Source organism: Meleagris gallopavo, chromosome 4 (assembly GCF_905368555.1).
Source record: "Meleagris gallopavo chromosome 4, MGAL_WU_HG_1.1, whole genome shotgun sequence".
Taxonomy (NCBI): domain Eukaryota; kingdom Metazoa; phylum Chordata; class Aves; order Galliformes; family Phasianidae; genus Meleagris; species Meleagris gallopavo.
In genome coordinates, this window is record NC_139407.1 from 43926978 (window position 1) to 43943708 (window position 16731).

General features: G+C 34.8%; 1 protein-coding gene across 1 annotated transcript in view; it reads left to right on the forward strand.

Moving 5' to 3' along the window:
• SGCZ (sarcoglycan zeta) overlaps nt 1-16731 on the forward strand; it is a 139900-nt gene that overhangs the window by 33525 nt on the left and 89644 nt on the right. Inside the window, exons 2-3 of the mRNA XM_085223084.1 lie at nt 5893-5994; nt 15886-15987. Coding sequence (XP_085079210.1) covers nt 5893-5994; nt 15886-15987 — 204 coding nt within the window. The remainder of the gene's footprint in view (nt 1-5892; nt 5995-15885; nt 15988-16731) is intronic.

Below are 16731 nucleotides of genomic sequence, written 5' to 3' on the forward strand. Positions count from 1 at the left end.
AAGTTGGAGGCATTACATATAACCAAAATTAGTCTACTTGATTTTTGAAACCTGATCAGTTTAATCCGTATCAAGATCATTACTAAATAATAACAAAGACTGATAAGCAGATCAAATGAAGTAGTAACAAGTAAGTAGATCTTAGTCACTGCTCAATTAAGAGAGTTACAGTTATGAAACTACAAGATTGGGAAGGCATTCACCAGCATCAGAGAGGCTTGCTGAGATAAATATGGGTGAGAAATGCAAATTTAGCAGGCCAAAATCCATCTATTATATTTATTTCTAGGATCTAAGCAGTAACTTCTTTTAATATATCAACCACCTCATAATTACATCTAATATCTTAAGAAATGTCTGCCCCTAGAATTTATCTTAATAGATTTTTAATCATATCGAGTTTGCAGGCTTCTGACCCAAATGGCTGAAGGCCATTTTTGGTATGTATTATTTCAAAGACACAAAATATATATGGAAAATATTTATACTATTTTAAATACAATTCTTTGTTTCATATGGTGTGCTTTTTGAAGTTTGAGGTTGAGGAATGCAGTGTTTTTCTGTCCTGATTTGCAGCTAGAATTTAGAGAAGTATCTTAAATTAAAAACCATGTGTAAGGAAGAAAATTGGTGTGTGTGTCTTATGTTTGGCTATATAATATCATGGTGATATGATATCCACTCTGTTTTCTTTCAGTTTTGTCTTATTTTCAGTGAAATGTTTAAAGAAAAAGGGCGCTATGCAGAGTCCTTACAGATTTGATATAAAACAATCAAATAAAAATTCTGCTTTTACTGTTCTCTTCTCCTTTCCTTCCCAGGATGAAAGGAAGAGGGAGACAAAGCTATTTTTATTCTTTTGTGTGTGTCAGTGTTATGTATAGTAATATTTATAATCTTGTCATATCAATTGTTTCTAAATCTGTGCCTTCTCAGTATTTGCAGTTAATCTTTAGCATGCAGTGTCATTAAAAAGCCATTAATTTTGACATACGCTGATGTCAATACATAATTAAATAATCCAATAAAACAACACATAATCTATTTCAGACCAATATGATAAATTCAACTTGTGCCAACAGGAATAATAAAACAGATGAAGCTGCCAAAACTTCTTAGTTATTTAAAGCTGGAGGCTTTTTGGTATATCAGTGTGGAAGAAAACAATGCTTTACCTATACATAATGTGTAACTGTTAGCACCCTTTCCTATTGTTCTTGTTTTGGTCTACTTTCCTACACATGCGACTACAGATTCTAGTTTCAGAGTTGTAACATTTATTTAAGCTCTGACTCTGTAAAGATATCAGATTTTTTTGAGAAATGTAGTAAGTCTGTGTACCGTTAGAGTTTAAAGGACAAAAAGAGCAGTCTGTTGCTTTTGATGTAAAGTTTTGTGTATGATGATGTATATGATGTAAAGTTTTATTTACTACAGAAATGTATTAATATTTGCTTTGCTGGGTGGTTTGATTCCCTCTACTCCCCCCCTCCACATAGTCCAGTGGCTGCATTAATTCATCTCATCATTGCTAAATGCATCCTTGAAATCTACAGTGAGTTATTAAATAATAAGAAAACTTGTTCCTATGTAGAACACTTAAACTAATGCAGCTGTGTTCCTACAGTGGGTGTTGTATTATAATGAAGATACACTTTGTTTAGTGATCATCAGTTTTGCTTATGAGACTAGCTAATGAAAAATGCAATTAAAATGAAATTTGGCTTTCCAAACTTCTCTGTGTTCTTGATATAACTGAGTTCATTTAACACTCTATGGCATCAAAATAAGGAGCTTGTAGAAAAAATACTTTTTAGATTTCTATTTATCACTAGAACAAAATACCTTCACATTGCATACAGTAAAGATTGTACATCTAAGACCTTAAAGATTTATGATTACTTTTTTGGTACTATGCCACTCACTATTTTGTTTGTATGTTTTTTTCCCTCCATAACCCAGTGTACTTATCCAGTACTCTGAAGAAACCTTTGGAAACAGAAAATTGATGGAATTGACCACAGTAGGATTTATTTGACCTCCTTGTAAGCATCTGAATTTCTTTTAGAGTAGTAAAACAAAACAACAATCAATTTGACAATAGATCACTAAACTGTGATTGCAATGAATGATGAGAGACCAAAAGAGATGAATGATAATTCACTTCGAGGGGCAAGTATACAAAAAACTAATCTTCCTAATTATTTTTCTCACATAAATGCAGAGCTGTATCAGTTTTGTTCATCCCTTACTGACCCAAACCTTCTCTTTCTTCGTTCCCCAGATGCTGTCTACACAAGCAGTTGGATGTTTCTTTTAAAGTGAATAAAGAAATGCCTTCACTACTTTTTTTTTTTTCTTTTTTTCTTTTTCTTAAATGCATTAGCATATCCTATCTCTTCTAGTGGAAGTTTTCCCATAGAAATCTCCTCCCAATTTCTTACTTTGATCTCTTTAAGAGTCTCTGTTCATAGAGCATTTTTGTATTTTTTCTTGATGTGACACCATTAGGAAGCCCAGTTTTATAGCTAAATCTGACATTTGTCCTGAATTGTGTTCTTTGGATAGACTGTGCTGTGTATGCTTAACGGAATTCATCTGTAAAGATTATCACTGCATTGGAGGGAGATGACACATCTCAACTCACCTTTGTTGTTTTTGGTCCATTATCTATGGTTAGCTCAGTTTTTCAGGAAACTTCTTTCCTTTATCTCCTATTCTGTAACTAAAAAAGTATCATGCTTACCCTTCTTTTTTTTTATGAGGAATATGAGTATTATGAGGAATATGAGTAAATGAATGTATTACAATATTGACATGAATAAACTATTGCATGTGTAATAGCTCTGTAGTAGTGTAGGCATTCTCAAACTGCCTGCATGTGAAATAGAAATGGTGTTGATTCCATTATTAATTCTGCCACAAAACAAACAAAAAAATCGAGCAACTGTATATGAGTTTTGTTAATTATTAAGACTAAAACAGATTGTGTTTTTGCAATCCCGTAAGATTGTCAGTTTATCACATTACAGAAACAGTAGGGCAAAACATTTGTGTAGGTTTTACATAATCTAAGTGTTTTGCATTTTGCTGGTCAGTGAAATAGACATGTACTGTGTAATCATGTAGTAGCCTCTGCATGGAAATCTTAAAATAATTATAGACTATGTCCAGAAAAGACATCTAAAAGCCACCTGTGTTTCTCTTCTACAGCAACATAGCTTTAACTGTGCATTATTCTTCAGAGATGCATGTTCAAGAAGTTCAGAATATTCTTTCATGTTTAAGTATTGCAAAACTAGGCAATATCTTTCTGTTCCAGTTCTTAAAGTCAAAATGTTTCACTAATACCCTCATTTTAATCTTATTGTGTGCTATCTAATCAGTAGGCATGAAGAAAGTATTTTCATATTTTAATAATTTTATTGTCTGTTCTCAATTCCCCTTCTCCAGTCTAAGTAATACCATCAATTTTAGATCTTTCTTGTAGGTCATTTTTTAAAATTGTTTAATGTGTGTCTGCATTGCCCATTGTTATTCAGTTATAGAAAAAAAAATCATGGCTTTTTCATTGCTTTGCATTTCATTGATATCATGGTCAATTTTGAATTGTCTATAGATAGTTTGATTATCTAGTCTGGTATAGATGAATTAGGAATTGGCTGGCTGCACGCAGCCAAAGGGTTGTGACCAATGGTTCTGTGTCAGTGTGGAGGCCGTTCACAAGCGGTGTCCCTCAGAGATCAGTCTTTGGACCGGTGCTTTTCAGCATCTCCATCAATGACAGATGATGGCATTGAGTGCTTCCTCAGCAAGTTTGCAGATGACACCAAACTGAGCGGTGCAGCCAATACATTGGAAGGAAGGGAAGCCATCCAGAGGAATCTGGACAGGTTGATAAGGATGAAAGCCTGATGAGGTTCAATAACGCCAAGTGCAGAGTGCTGTACTTGGATCAGGGCAATCCCCAGTACTTATACAAACTGGAGGAAGATCTCCTTGAGAGCGGCCCTGTGGAGAAGGACTTGGGGACCCTGGTGAACGAGAAGCTGGACATGAGCCAGCAGTGTGTGCTTGCAGCCTGGAAGGCCAACTGTGTTCTGGGCTGCATTAAAAAAGAGGTGGCCAGCAGGGAGAGAGAGATGATTGTCTCTACTCGGCTCTTGTGAGGCCCCATCTGGAGTACTGTGTTCAGGCCTGGGGCCCCCAGTCCAGGAAGAACATGGAGCTCTTGGAATGCGTCCAGAGGAGGGCCACTAAGATGATCAGAGGGCTGGAGCACCTCTCCTATGAGGAAAGGTTGAGGGAACTGGGCTTGTTTAGCTTGGAGAAGAGAAGGCTAGGACAAGGAAAGAGAAGGAAATGTTTTTTTCCTTCCAGTACTTGAAGGGAGCATATAAACAGGAAGGGGAATGGCTGTTTATGACGGTGGATAGTGATAAGACAAGGGGGAATGGTCTTAAACTGAGACAGGAGAGGTTTAGGTTAGATATTAGGAGGAAGTTTTTCACTCAAAGGGTGGTGATGCAGTGGAACAGGTTGCCCGAGGAGGTTGTGGATGTCCCAACCCTGGAGGCATTCAAGACCAGGCTGAATGTGACTCTGGGCAACCTGGTCTGGTGGTTGGTGACCCTGCACATAGCAGGGGGGTTGAAACTAGATGGTCATTGTGGTCTTTTTCAACCAAGGCCATTCTATGATTTTATGATATAAAGTTCATAATATTTTAGGAGTTCAAGGTAGGTTGATCTTCATTGCCATTGTTTTGCCTTTTGAAAGGTATGTACCAATTCTGCCTTTCTGGTTTTCACCTTTACAGTTTGCTTTCATTCATCCTTTAAAAAAAAACACATTGTGCATGTAGACTGTGCAACTGGGAGCTATGTAGTGAAAACTAATGCATAACATTACAAATGGATCCGTTAAAAATAGCAGTTTATGCCAAGGACCCAACATCTAAACTATAGGTATGCGTATTTATTTATTGTTAATCTGGACCCCTGGAATAAACATCCCTGCTGCACATGGTGGTTTTTTTTTTTTTTTTTTTTTAAAGCTATCCTACAAGCTTCTGCTTTCAGGTGCGTAGGCTTTTCAGTATTTCTTCATCAAACACCAGTTTGTTCTTTGGTCTACTTCGTAGTGAGAACAATAACACACTGGTACTCTTATGACCTTTATCAAGGAAGTAGGCTTTATTTTTACTGTTGTTGAATTACGCATAAAACGCAGTACCTGTTTCTTCCTGACTCTGAATTTGGGTATTGGCCACTTTAGGTCTTGGTTTGGGATAAATATTGTCTGAAGTCTTGTGGCAGTGCCAAATGCTGGACAGGACACCATGAAAGTGATTCTGGCCTCTCAGATCTTCATTTGTATGAGGAAGAGGTGGTGTAAATGAGAGAGGGTATACAGAGTTTGGAGAGATGGGAATGATGAGTCCTAGGGTTGACTAACAGTAGATGCAGAACTTAAAGATGCATGAGGGCATAACTGAAAACCTTGACATTATACATGCTGATATGATGATACTGAACCTGCAAGACAGAAGTTGATTTTACCACTGAGAAGGAAACATTGCAAAATGTTGTTGGTGTTTGCTTTAAAAAAGAAAAAAAAAAGAAAAAAAGCTACTCAGAAAGACTCCTGATGAAGGATACTGTAGTAGAAGGAAGAAAAAGAAAAGTAGATGGTCTGCAGACCGTCTTGGTATCTATGTGACCTGGTTACTGAGTTCAAGGCCTTTACCTTTCAAGAGGTATGAGAAGTAGGAACATAGGAGTTCTTTGTGATTTGAGAGTATTCTATCAGTGCGTGTGCACTTGTTACTTGCTGTGGGACTTGCTTGTGCTGCAGATTATACATTGATTGGAACCTTTCTGTTCCTTTTAGAGACTGTTGCTGCACTTTGAAAAGAACTTCTGGTTTAAATTCATCCAAAAGGAATCCCCTTCAAATGCAGAAAAACTGCCCCACAGTCTGAGCCAACATGGAGTAAGTGGGGAAATGAGGGATTGCTGCACTTGACTTCTTTGAGCTTTGTCACTATTGTAGACGTATTTTAGCTAAACATTTATGTCTTGCAGATTTTTGATACTTAGAATAAAAATTGTTTTACTTAGCTGATTTGAAAATACCTAACATGTGAAAGTATTCTCAAATGCATTCATTTCTCCCCTGCTGGATCTTAATACTTTATCTGTCATTGGACCACCATTTAAAACAGGAAACCAGTTATGTTGACCTTTTGACTGAAAGAGAAAATAAAAAAAAAAAAAAGCATCAAAAAATGTAATATTCTTCAGAATCTATCAGGAGCTTTTTTTTCTCTCCTTTGTGCAAACTGGTTCATTAAGGAGATAATGTTACACTGTAATTCCTTTTTCCCCTTAGGAAAGTCTCCCAGGATATCTTCTCTGAGATTCTTCTTACTGAAGTTTGCCTTCTTGAAATACATTGCCTTTAGTTCCAGTTATTTTCTGTCTAATCTGGTTTCTGAGAACTCTATCCTTTTGTGACCAATCTCAAGCACATTACCTCTTAATCTTCACATTCTTAGCTATTTCTCTTCTATTAATTAGAGTAAAATCTGAAGCAGACTCTACCCTAATTACTCTTTTAATGAAAGTATTTCAGGAGTTTTCTAATCAGCTTGTCTCCTGCTGTATTCACAAAGGGTGTTGACCTTCAGCATTATCAGTGAGATCTGTGCTGAGTGCTGTGGATTATTCTTCACATATGTAATCTACATCATCCTTCCTGCCTGGAAATATATATATTTTTTTAATTACTGTTATTATTTATTTATAACCATTATTTACAGTCCTTTAGAAATTCATTCTTCTTGCTGTTGTCTGAATCTCGGAATGAAGGTGTTCATTCAAGGTCCCTTACTACTTGTTCTATATAGGATGTATTACATGAGTTTGAATTCTTATCTCTTTTTCTAAGTTGTTACTGTAATTACAAATGAACAGCATGAAGTAATAACCAGATGTCTGGTGAGTCTCAAATGAAGCCAAACTCAGAGAAAGACTAGTGGTTACTCTGCTTCTCAGTGCTAAGGACATGTAGTGTCTTTTTTTCCACCACTAAGCTATGTTCTTTATTTTCTCTTAGTGACTGGATCATTGGCTGCTTTTGGTTATCATTTGCTTCTCTGAAGAGTGTCTGGTTTGTTATCCATGTCTTGTACCTCTGCTTTCCTTTCCAGCTGGCCACCTTCTTTTTCACTGGAGATCCTATTGTCTGGCATATTATTGACATCTGTTTGATCATTTAGGCTTCTTGGTTTCACTACTTTTGCTTCTGGAGTTTTTTAAAGCATGTTTGTAGGGATTGTAATGCTCCTGGTCTCTGCTTTTAGAAGTATGTAAGTCTGTGTTACTCCAGTGCACAGAATCTTCATTGAAGAATTCCATTCTAGGATTCCTGTGGGGGCACCACTGCAGGTAGCCACTCTCTATCTACCCAGCATCCTCATAGTTAATCACTGAGAAAGATTTGACAGCAGAGATAACTTACATTACTTGTTAAAAGTAAAAACTTGTGTTTTTAAAAGGCTGGATCGTGAAACTAACCTATTCTTTAAAATTTTATCCAATCATTTTCTTAAATTGCTCTATTTAAAAATAAATCACTGGGATGCCGAATTGTTAATTCACAAATGCATAGCGTTGTCCTTCAGTGGTCAAGAGTTCAGCTATAGCATAGGAAGTTTTTGATGTATGCGAACGTACTATGTTCCTTTAAAATTAGGCCTATTGGAGACAATCAATAGATCTAAGTGGTTAAAAAAAAATACAATTAAGAAGCTGTTTGCAAGGAGATGAAGAAAATCCCTTGATCATTGTGGTTATAATACCCTTTAAAAATAAATTAAAGGTTGCATTTTTTTTAATTCTTTTTGATTGAAAAACAGAAGGGACTTAAACCTATCACTTATGAGATGGTTGGTCTATTGAGTATGTTTTTACTCAGAAGAAAAGTTATTCTGAAACAATTTTGTGACATTTCTTTCACTTTCCTTTCCCTGGTAGCATGCAGTAAGCTACTTTATGGGTTCACATGCTGTGGTTGTTCTGGCTGTTTTACGCTTTACACATGGCAGACTGGGAGCAAAAAGAAGCATTAAAACTGAAAAAGACATACAAGAACAGGCAACTAAATGACTACTTAGCCTAAGCAGTAATCTGTCATAATGTTTAAACAGAGGTAAGGTAGTTGCATTACACTTCTGGAGGATCAAGTTATGTGTTAAAGTGTATTTCTAACTACAGATATGGTTTAGACTATGGGTGTCCAACCTTGCCTGGGCTGATTTGAGTGAAGAGGAATTATCTTGAGTCACATATGAAATGTATCATGCAGCTAAGCTATATAACATTTTAAGATTGTTGATAAAACAGCAACAAAAAAGCAGCAAAATTATAAACTAGTGAGATATGTGACTTTTTGTGAAACTAGTGTCTCAATCTGGTTTTTGGGAAGTGTTTGCAGTTCTTAGCAAGTTTTCAGTGTGCTTATTAGAGACTTCTTTGTTGTAACTCAAGCTAGCACTGCCGTGTGCCCAGTCTGTGCCATGGCTTCAGCTCAGGCAGCCTTATTAGCACACTGATGTTTGACTGTTCCTCAGCAATGGGGGTACACTTGGGGCTGGAGCTGGCCACTTGATGGGGAGAGCTGCCTCTATGATGGCAAGGGGTGGGGATGGCTGCAGGGTGGGTAGGACTGTACTGCATGCTGCTTTGCAGGTTGGCTGTACCTGGTTTAGAAAGTACAGTAAAATAGTTAAATTAGTTATGTAATATGTCTTTAAGAAAAAGGACAAAAGAATACTATGTTATATCTGGCATAGCTCAGTTATAGCTCATTTTGTAGTAATGCAAATGGTAGCCTTTTTCAGAACCTCTCAGTTAAGCCCACTACTTAACTCATTATATAATTTATTAATTTTTGAAGGGGATAGATTCTGCTAAAAATGTTTCCAATGCATGCTTAGTCCTTTTTTAGTCTTTTTTTTTCTTTCCCATTTTTTTCCAATTGCATGATGCTCAGTCCAGAAATGTTTTAATAGTGTAAGTAGAAATCTCACACAGAACTTGAACAGTGCATTTACTGAGGATGGGTGAATATTTTATCATAGTTTTCTTTCACAGAGAATAGGTTTGAATTTCTTAGCAAAAAGCTTATTCTCTGCAATAAACAAATCTTTTTTTCTTTACAAATCAAAGCACAGAGACTTTCAGGATCTATCTAATTCTGTAGGGTTCCCCCCCCCTACCCCCCCATAATTATTGCATATTGTAGGGTTTAGCGATATGAATGTTGACATTTTGCCTATGTCTGGATCAGAGAAAGGACAAGGTGCAAAACCAAAAAAAAAAAAAAAAAAAAAAAAAAAAAAGCAGCATGTCATCCCACCTGTATACAATCTGTTTTCATATGTGACTTAACTACAAAGCATCTCCACCCATATCATAAGTCATATTTTAATATTTCAAATTGCTGTTAGTTTACCATCAGTCTAACGCTAGCTCAGTGTGAAGACTAGAATACAGGAGTAGTTCCAAAAAATACTTTGTAGCGATTCCTAGAGAAATGAAGGAGCCTATGCTCTAACATTTTCAGTATAAGCCTCATACATACAAATCAAAATGAGAGTGTACAAATGTCAAACTGTTTCATAAATTTAAATGTTTCCTACAGATTCATCAACAGAGATGACCACTTTTGTAAATAGCATGTTTATTTACTGTCATCCAGTGTCAGCATGCTGGACAATCTGTAGTCTTTCATTGCTGTTTTTGAAGCCAAGAAACCACTTATATAAGAAATAAAATACAAGGATAATGTGTGATTAAATTTTCAGCATGACTGAATTAGCATCTTCAAGATGATGTGTTGAAATTACGACCAAGCCTCAAAGGCAGGGAGGCAGACTGAAGAGCTGTGTGATTTATGTAGATTAAATAAACACATACATACACACATATCCATTTTTTATTATTAATCTAATTAAGACACTAACAGTCTTAACAAAATAGTTCAGTTAAAGCAATATTAACACCTGCACAAGAGTATGCAATTACCTAGTTTCTGGTGCTTTGCAACTGACTGAACTGACTGACCAGAAATTCTTTAACAGCTCATAATTTTGCTGTTGAATACAGTGGGGGGAAAAAATAATTGCCATTCCTTTTTTTTTTACTTTTCTTCTACCTGTATGGAAGGTGGAACTATAAGGAGCATACAGCATTTTCTGACTTTTTGAAGATTCATTGTACAAGGTTAAATTGGGATGGAAATGGAGCTATGTTAGTCAGACTGCCCATTAACTGAATTATAGAATTTTGTCTTTGGTGATGGAAGTGTCCTGGCTACAACTAGGAAACCATTTCGTTTCACTATTGTTGTCAAGGGTTTATAGCAGTGTGTGAGAACACCAAAAAGCACCAGATCCTTTGTACTACTTTTCTCCTCCTTCAGTTGCAGATGAAGATGAATGGATTATGAGTTTCAAAGTAGAAGGAGTTCAAAATGATATTCCATGTCAGTATTAGATGATTTTTTATTTTATTTTTTATTTTATTATTTATTTATTTATTTATTTGTGGACTATGGCTTTTTAATACTTTTGCCTGTCTTGGAGAGGAATTCACCTAGTATGGAAATCGTGATACAGACTTATTCTGTCTTGCTCACTTAACAGAACATTGAAAAAAATTATAAGCAGAGAACAATTTCCAAATTAAGGAAATAACTTCTTGTCTCCAAAAGCTTAAGAGGTGTTGGCAGATTGCTTTTGTTTGTTTTATTTTCTACATTGATTGATTTAAACTTCACATCCTTCTCACCACATGGTTTCTACTGGAACTGTTATATTCTATTAGATTTTCACCAGGTCTGGAAATCTTTTCTTATTGTTTAAATATCTGAAATGTTGGATAGGTAGGGGGAGAACTGCATAGTCAGATTGTACATTCTTATTTATTGTTTGGCTTTAGAAACATATTTTTAATAATTTATTTTAAAAGACAAATAAAATAATTCTTGGAAAGCTGTAACTTAATCTAAAATACAGTGAGGGATAACATGGAATTCAGTCTTTTTCATACACCACTAAATGTCATAATATTCATACACTGACATTACTATGAAAAATAACATAGCTATCCATGGCAGAGAATGAAATCAGACTGTGTAAAAAACAACAACAACAACAACAACAACAAAAACAAAACAAAACAAAAAAAAGCAAAGCTGCATTTGAAGTGATTGTCTACTCTTGAGAGAGATGTTTTCTGTTAATGCAATCCCACGTAGACTTGCATTTTCAAGTTTACTTTCCTAACTGGGGAAGCCAGACTGTGCTTTATATCTTTAAAAAACATTCTAACGGGCAACATTTATTCAGGATACTCAGTTACACTTATACTGCACAGTGGTCTGTCTTTCTCCTTTTCTACAGCTTTTCTAGTTAAAATCTATTCGTTACTGCTACATTTCCACAAGCTATATTTTTTTCCTCAGTCACAACATACGCCTCAAACATTGTAGTCCTGTACTATAGTCATTTCTTTCCCCACTCTTCCCTGCTCCTGGATGTTATTTGCACAGTTATAGCTATTAGTTTCAGCAGAGTGATGAAGGGCGATGTTTACATCAATTTTTGCCATTGCAATGTTTTTTCCTTGATATCTTTCTATCAATTTGCTGTTTGTGAAATTCACGTAACCTTTCCTTGCAAACAAGGAAAACTCCCTGTATTTTCATTGCTGGTCCCTGCGCCCTCCCCCCTCCCCTTCTGTTTACACAGGCCAGTAGCTGACTATAGTTTTTTGTTTTATTATTCATAGTTTTATGTTTTATTGTAATGCCCAAACACCATTTTCCTCCAGCTAGAATTTTAATGTAGCTCTCTTTATGAGATCCAGCCCTTAGTGTGTGTGAACACAGTACAAATAATTTGCCTTGTCAACTTCCTCCTTTTGCATATCTAGTATTTTATCATCACTATAGCTACTACTGTAGATAATCTTCCCAGTCATCCACAGCATTCTGTCTGCCACTCTACAGCTTGATTCTGTGCAAGCACTGTTTGGCAACAGCCAAAACACTGGTGTGTTGTGAACTCTGATGTAATCATAAATCCAGAAAGTATTTCCATACAAGCTGCTATATAGAAAACTAGCTCTATCCAAGCCAGTTATGGTATACTGTATTAGTATTTATTTGTTGTAAGACTATACTTGTATACTTTATTAAAGTGTATTTTTGTACTTGAATGAAATCAAATCACAAATGCAAATGATAATTTGAATACCTATTGCCTGGAAATCATTAAGTAAATTGGGCAGTTTACCTGGATGATTAGCAAAAGGATTGCCTAAACCAAATTATAATTGTAATATTACATCAGAATCATATACGTAGGAAGTTGCAAGTATACCTTAAGACAAAACTCTTCTCCAGTTCTGTTTTAAAATTTAATATTACTTTTTGGCTTTTTTGGGAGGAGCATCACAGATAGATTGATCTTCATACAAATGGGTGCATTAAATGGACTGAGAAGACTGGATTTGTTTCTGATTTATCTTTTCAGTTTTAATGACTTTTTAAGTATGACTATTTTTTTTTTTTTCTCTGTAACAGCCTAATTTTAGCTCAATGATATGAAAGAAACATTTATTCCAACCCTCCTGAAACTGGATGGGGAATTTTTGATGAAGAAAACCTAGTAAGCAGTGATTTTGTGAAGGAGGAGAATCTTGTTAAGCGCATTGTAATGCATATCTAACTATTTTCCTTACTTTACTGTTCAGTCTTATTTCATAACGGATATTGCACATTCTCCAGCAAGTTACTTTCTGGAAGATTATTGCATTTGTCAAACTGTTAAGGTCACAGGTACCCTATTCAGTTTATATCTTATCACACTATTTGTGACTCTCAATCCGGAATGCCTTGTCTGTCTTTTCATACTGAATAGTTTTACTGAAAATGGAATGCTCCTGTATGTTCAGAGTCTTTCTCCATTCAAACTGTTGCACTTAGGTAGGTGGGTAGCTGAATTTTGGAAAAAAATGAAGGATGTGGTCTTAGAAATGTCACTCAGAAAAAATGTATGTATATACATTGACACATTGACACTTTAGTGCTTTTAGTTTGTTTGAGACCACAACAATTTAAATTTTCTGTGTACATCAACTTCCTGTTGTTGAAAACAAACAGAATATGATAAGCACAAAAAAGAAAAGAACAAATTAATTTTTGTATTTCAGTTCTCTTTCTGTAACATAAGAACAGTATCACTCAGTGTGAACCCACCAGAAGTATTTTGAAAATTAATTAAGAATTGTGAAGAACTCAAGAACTTCAATAATAAACGCTTAGGAAAGCAGAAGCGAAGACGAAGATTGACAGTCCTATTTTCAGAGCAGCAGACTTTTAACAGATTACAATAAATCAGTAGCGAAGAAAATAGTGAGGTGGTAGGAGAATAAGAAGTAGCCCTCAGCAGGGAATTGGAACTAGATGCTCTTTGAAGTGCTTTCCAACCCAAATCATTCTAGCTCTCTTTTAAAGGAGTAGTGTGAAAGTTGTGTGAAAAAAGCAGGGATTCAGGAAGGGTAAATATTTTGTATGATTATAGATTTTATTATATGCCTACAAATAAGATGGCTCAAATAAAAGTTTTCTAGGCATTTCCAGTCTTCAGAATTTTGTTTTTCAATTTCATTGTGAATAGTATTTTATGTCTGGCAGTTGCAGACATTCTGCACAAGCAGATGTAGCAACATATTGAATTTGCCGTTCTAAAATGTGTTTGTACATAAAAAAAATAAACTGGTGTGTTCTTGTTTAGTATTTATTCATTGCCAAATTATTATAACATGGTTGTTCTCCTTTCTCAGGTTATTTTATCCTATGATTATTTTATCTGCTAGTCCTACAAGATACATAGAAAAATGAAATTGTTGAAATTTAGAGTTAATGGATATTAGTGAAGGCTGTACTTGGAAAAGCATTGTATAATTTTTTTATCAATCTTTCTTCTCAAAAATAGACACCACTGCTTTGTATTCCACCCTGTTACAAAATATCAGCTATTTGTAACCTTTGTATATGAAAAGATCATATATACATCACTATATATAGTGATCTATAGTGATCTATGTATAGTGATCTATCTATCTATCTATCTATAAAGATCAAGATACAGCATAGTTACTTTAAGGAACGTTATTTGATGATTAAGATGTCAAAAAAAGAATACAAATAGCTCTTTTGCCACACAAACACACAGAAAGGCAGTTACTGGCTTAGCATTTTCAAGCTTTGCTAAATATTAGATAGACCATTACAGAGTCTGCAATAGCTCTCCTTGTGCCACAATACTTTAGCAAGTACATTTTGTAAAATACGTAACCTTAGGAGTAGCCTTTGTCATTCTGTATTTTGTCTACTTTGAAGTGAAGTTATATTTATTTTATTGCTCTGAAAGTTTCTGGTATTGTAGTCAGATATCTAGAAGTACTTTCATACTTGAAATGTGAAAGCATAATTCCCCAAAGTACATTTTTTACAGATCTATTGTAGTTTGAAAAATTGTCTGACACTATATCCTTGTTGAGTTTGGGAAATTATTTCAGTTGAATTGCACTGTATAAAATGTCATTTTATTTTCCTCTCTTAAATTATTTACAGTCATACTTCAGATGTAGATAACAATAGTATCAATTGAATACCTGCCATGTTGGCATCATTATTTGTTTTAGCAAAGGGAATCATGATAGTTTCTAGACTATCTTTAGGTAAGTATAAATGTGGGTACTTTGGTGTCCTCTTCCAACATCAGCTGTATCAGCTGGAGATATTGCCATCATGCTGTGTAGGACTGCTCAGCAGGTCAAGATTATACAATATGGCCAAAAGCAGAACTACAAGTTCTTGCTTCTCTGCCACAGTAGACTTAGTAATTGCTTCTAATAATTTAATCATCAGTTAGGTCACATTTGCTAATTTTGCACTGAAGTGAGTCAAGTTGTATTCCACTGGCTGCACAGTGAAGCATTATCTTCTGTCAAGAATATAGTAACAGGTACAGTCTTAAATCTCAATCAGTGTGCAAAATGATCCTGTCTGTAAGTATCAAACTGATTTCATTGCTTTAACTGTAAGAGTACAGCTAAAGCATTGCTGTGCTGCTTTAATTTGTATATATTTTGTTGTGCATTGGATCGTTTTGTTGGCTTTTTTCATCCAGCCTTTTAGAGTGGCCCTTTTCTTATTTCTATCCAGATTAAAACAAAACAAAAACAACAAAACTTCATTTTGAAGTCCTTTTCACTAGTAACATGTTCTTAGTAAAGATGAGCAATTACTAATTAAAAAACTTTTTTTTTTTTCCCCATAGGATGTTTTCCTGTGGCCTGACATAATGTCACTGAAATTCCATTTCTAGGCACCAGATGGTAGTACTTCAGAAAAGCAAAAGAAAAGCAATGTAGAGAGAGTTCATAGTATTTTTATAATGCAAACCATCAGAGATCCAAGAACTTAACGATACAATAGTAATCTTAAAACAGACTAGACTCCAGTAGATAATTATATTTGTCTCTGTTCTACTCAAAACTGTTTATTGACTGGACATTCTGAATATCTTCAGTCATATTTCAGTTGACCACAGATCTTACTATGCTTTGGCTACTAACCATAAAAAAGCATTTATTACTTTTCTCTATTTTGTGGGACTTTTCACTTCACCATTTGTATCCTAGTACTTATTACTTTTAGATATTAGGCCAGATACTGTTATTTTCACCTTGTTCTGGATAACATTATTTCATAAAGTGAAATGTATATATATGTTATTGATTGTAGGATGGAATGGGAAATTTGAGAGTCACTAAAAAAGGAATACGACTTGAAGGAATATCTGAATTTCTACTTCCACTATACGTGAAAGAAATCAATTCTCGAAAGGTAGGTGTTTTTTTAATCTTTTTTTCCCTTAATTTACAGCTAATATAAATGAATCTCTTCAGCCTCAAACTACACAGTTTCATTATTACACCTCCTAAATTAGCAATCCATAGAGGTTTGTTTTGAGAATATGTGAACGGTGAAATCTTCCTTCGTGTCATTTTTTTTTCCTGAAACTTTGCTTGCCTCTTAAAAGAAATGCATCATCCTTAAGACTCAAAACCTCTATTATTTCATATTTGAAATGATATTGGCATTGAGAATGGAGCATCTGAACTCTTCATCAGTTGTTAAGTCTAGAAGTACAAGATGGGTTATTTGTGTAAAATGTATTGAAATTGTCAGTGATTTTATGTCCTGTTTTAGCTAGGGTGGTTTCTTTTTTTTTTCTTCTTTTTTTTCTTTTTTTCACAGACAATCTTGTTGAACTGTATAATGTCTCTAGCTTGTAATTTTTCAAGGCAAGCCATTTTTAAATGCTGTTTAAATGCAGTCATTTTATTATGTGGTAGCAGATTATAATAAAGAAAAAAAGGAAAAGAAAATTCTTCAGAAACTCAGTGCAGATCATTTTGATATAGGAGTTTTCACTCATTCATGCTATTTATTCAACATCACCAGCATAGTATGAATGATTTAGAAACCAAAGTCTCTTAAATTCTCTTCACAATATATACAATAATCTATAATTAGAGTAGAATATTACAATACTTTTCAATCAACCATGTGCAAAGAATCATAATA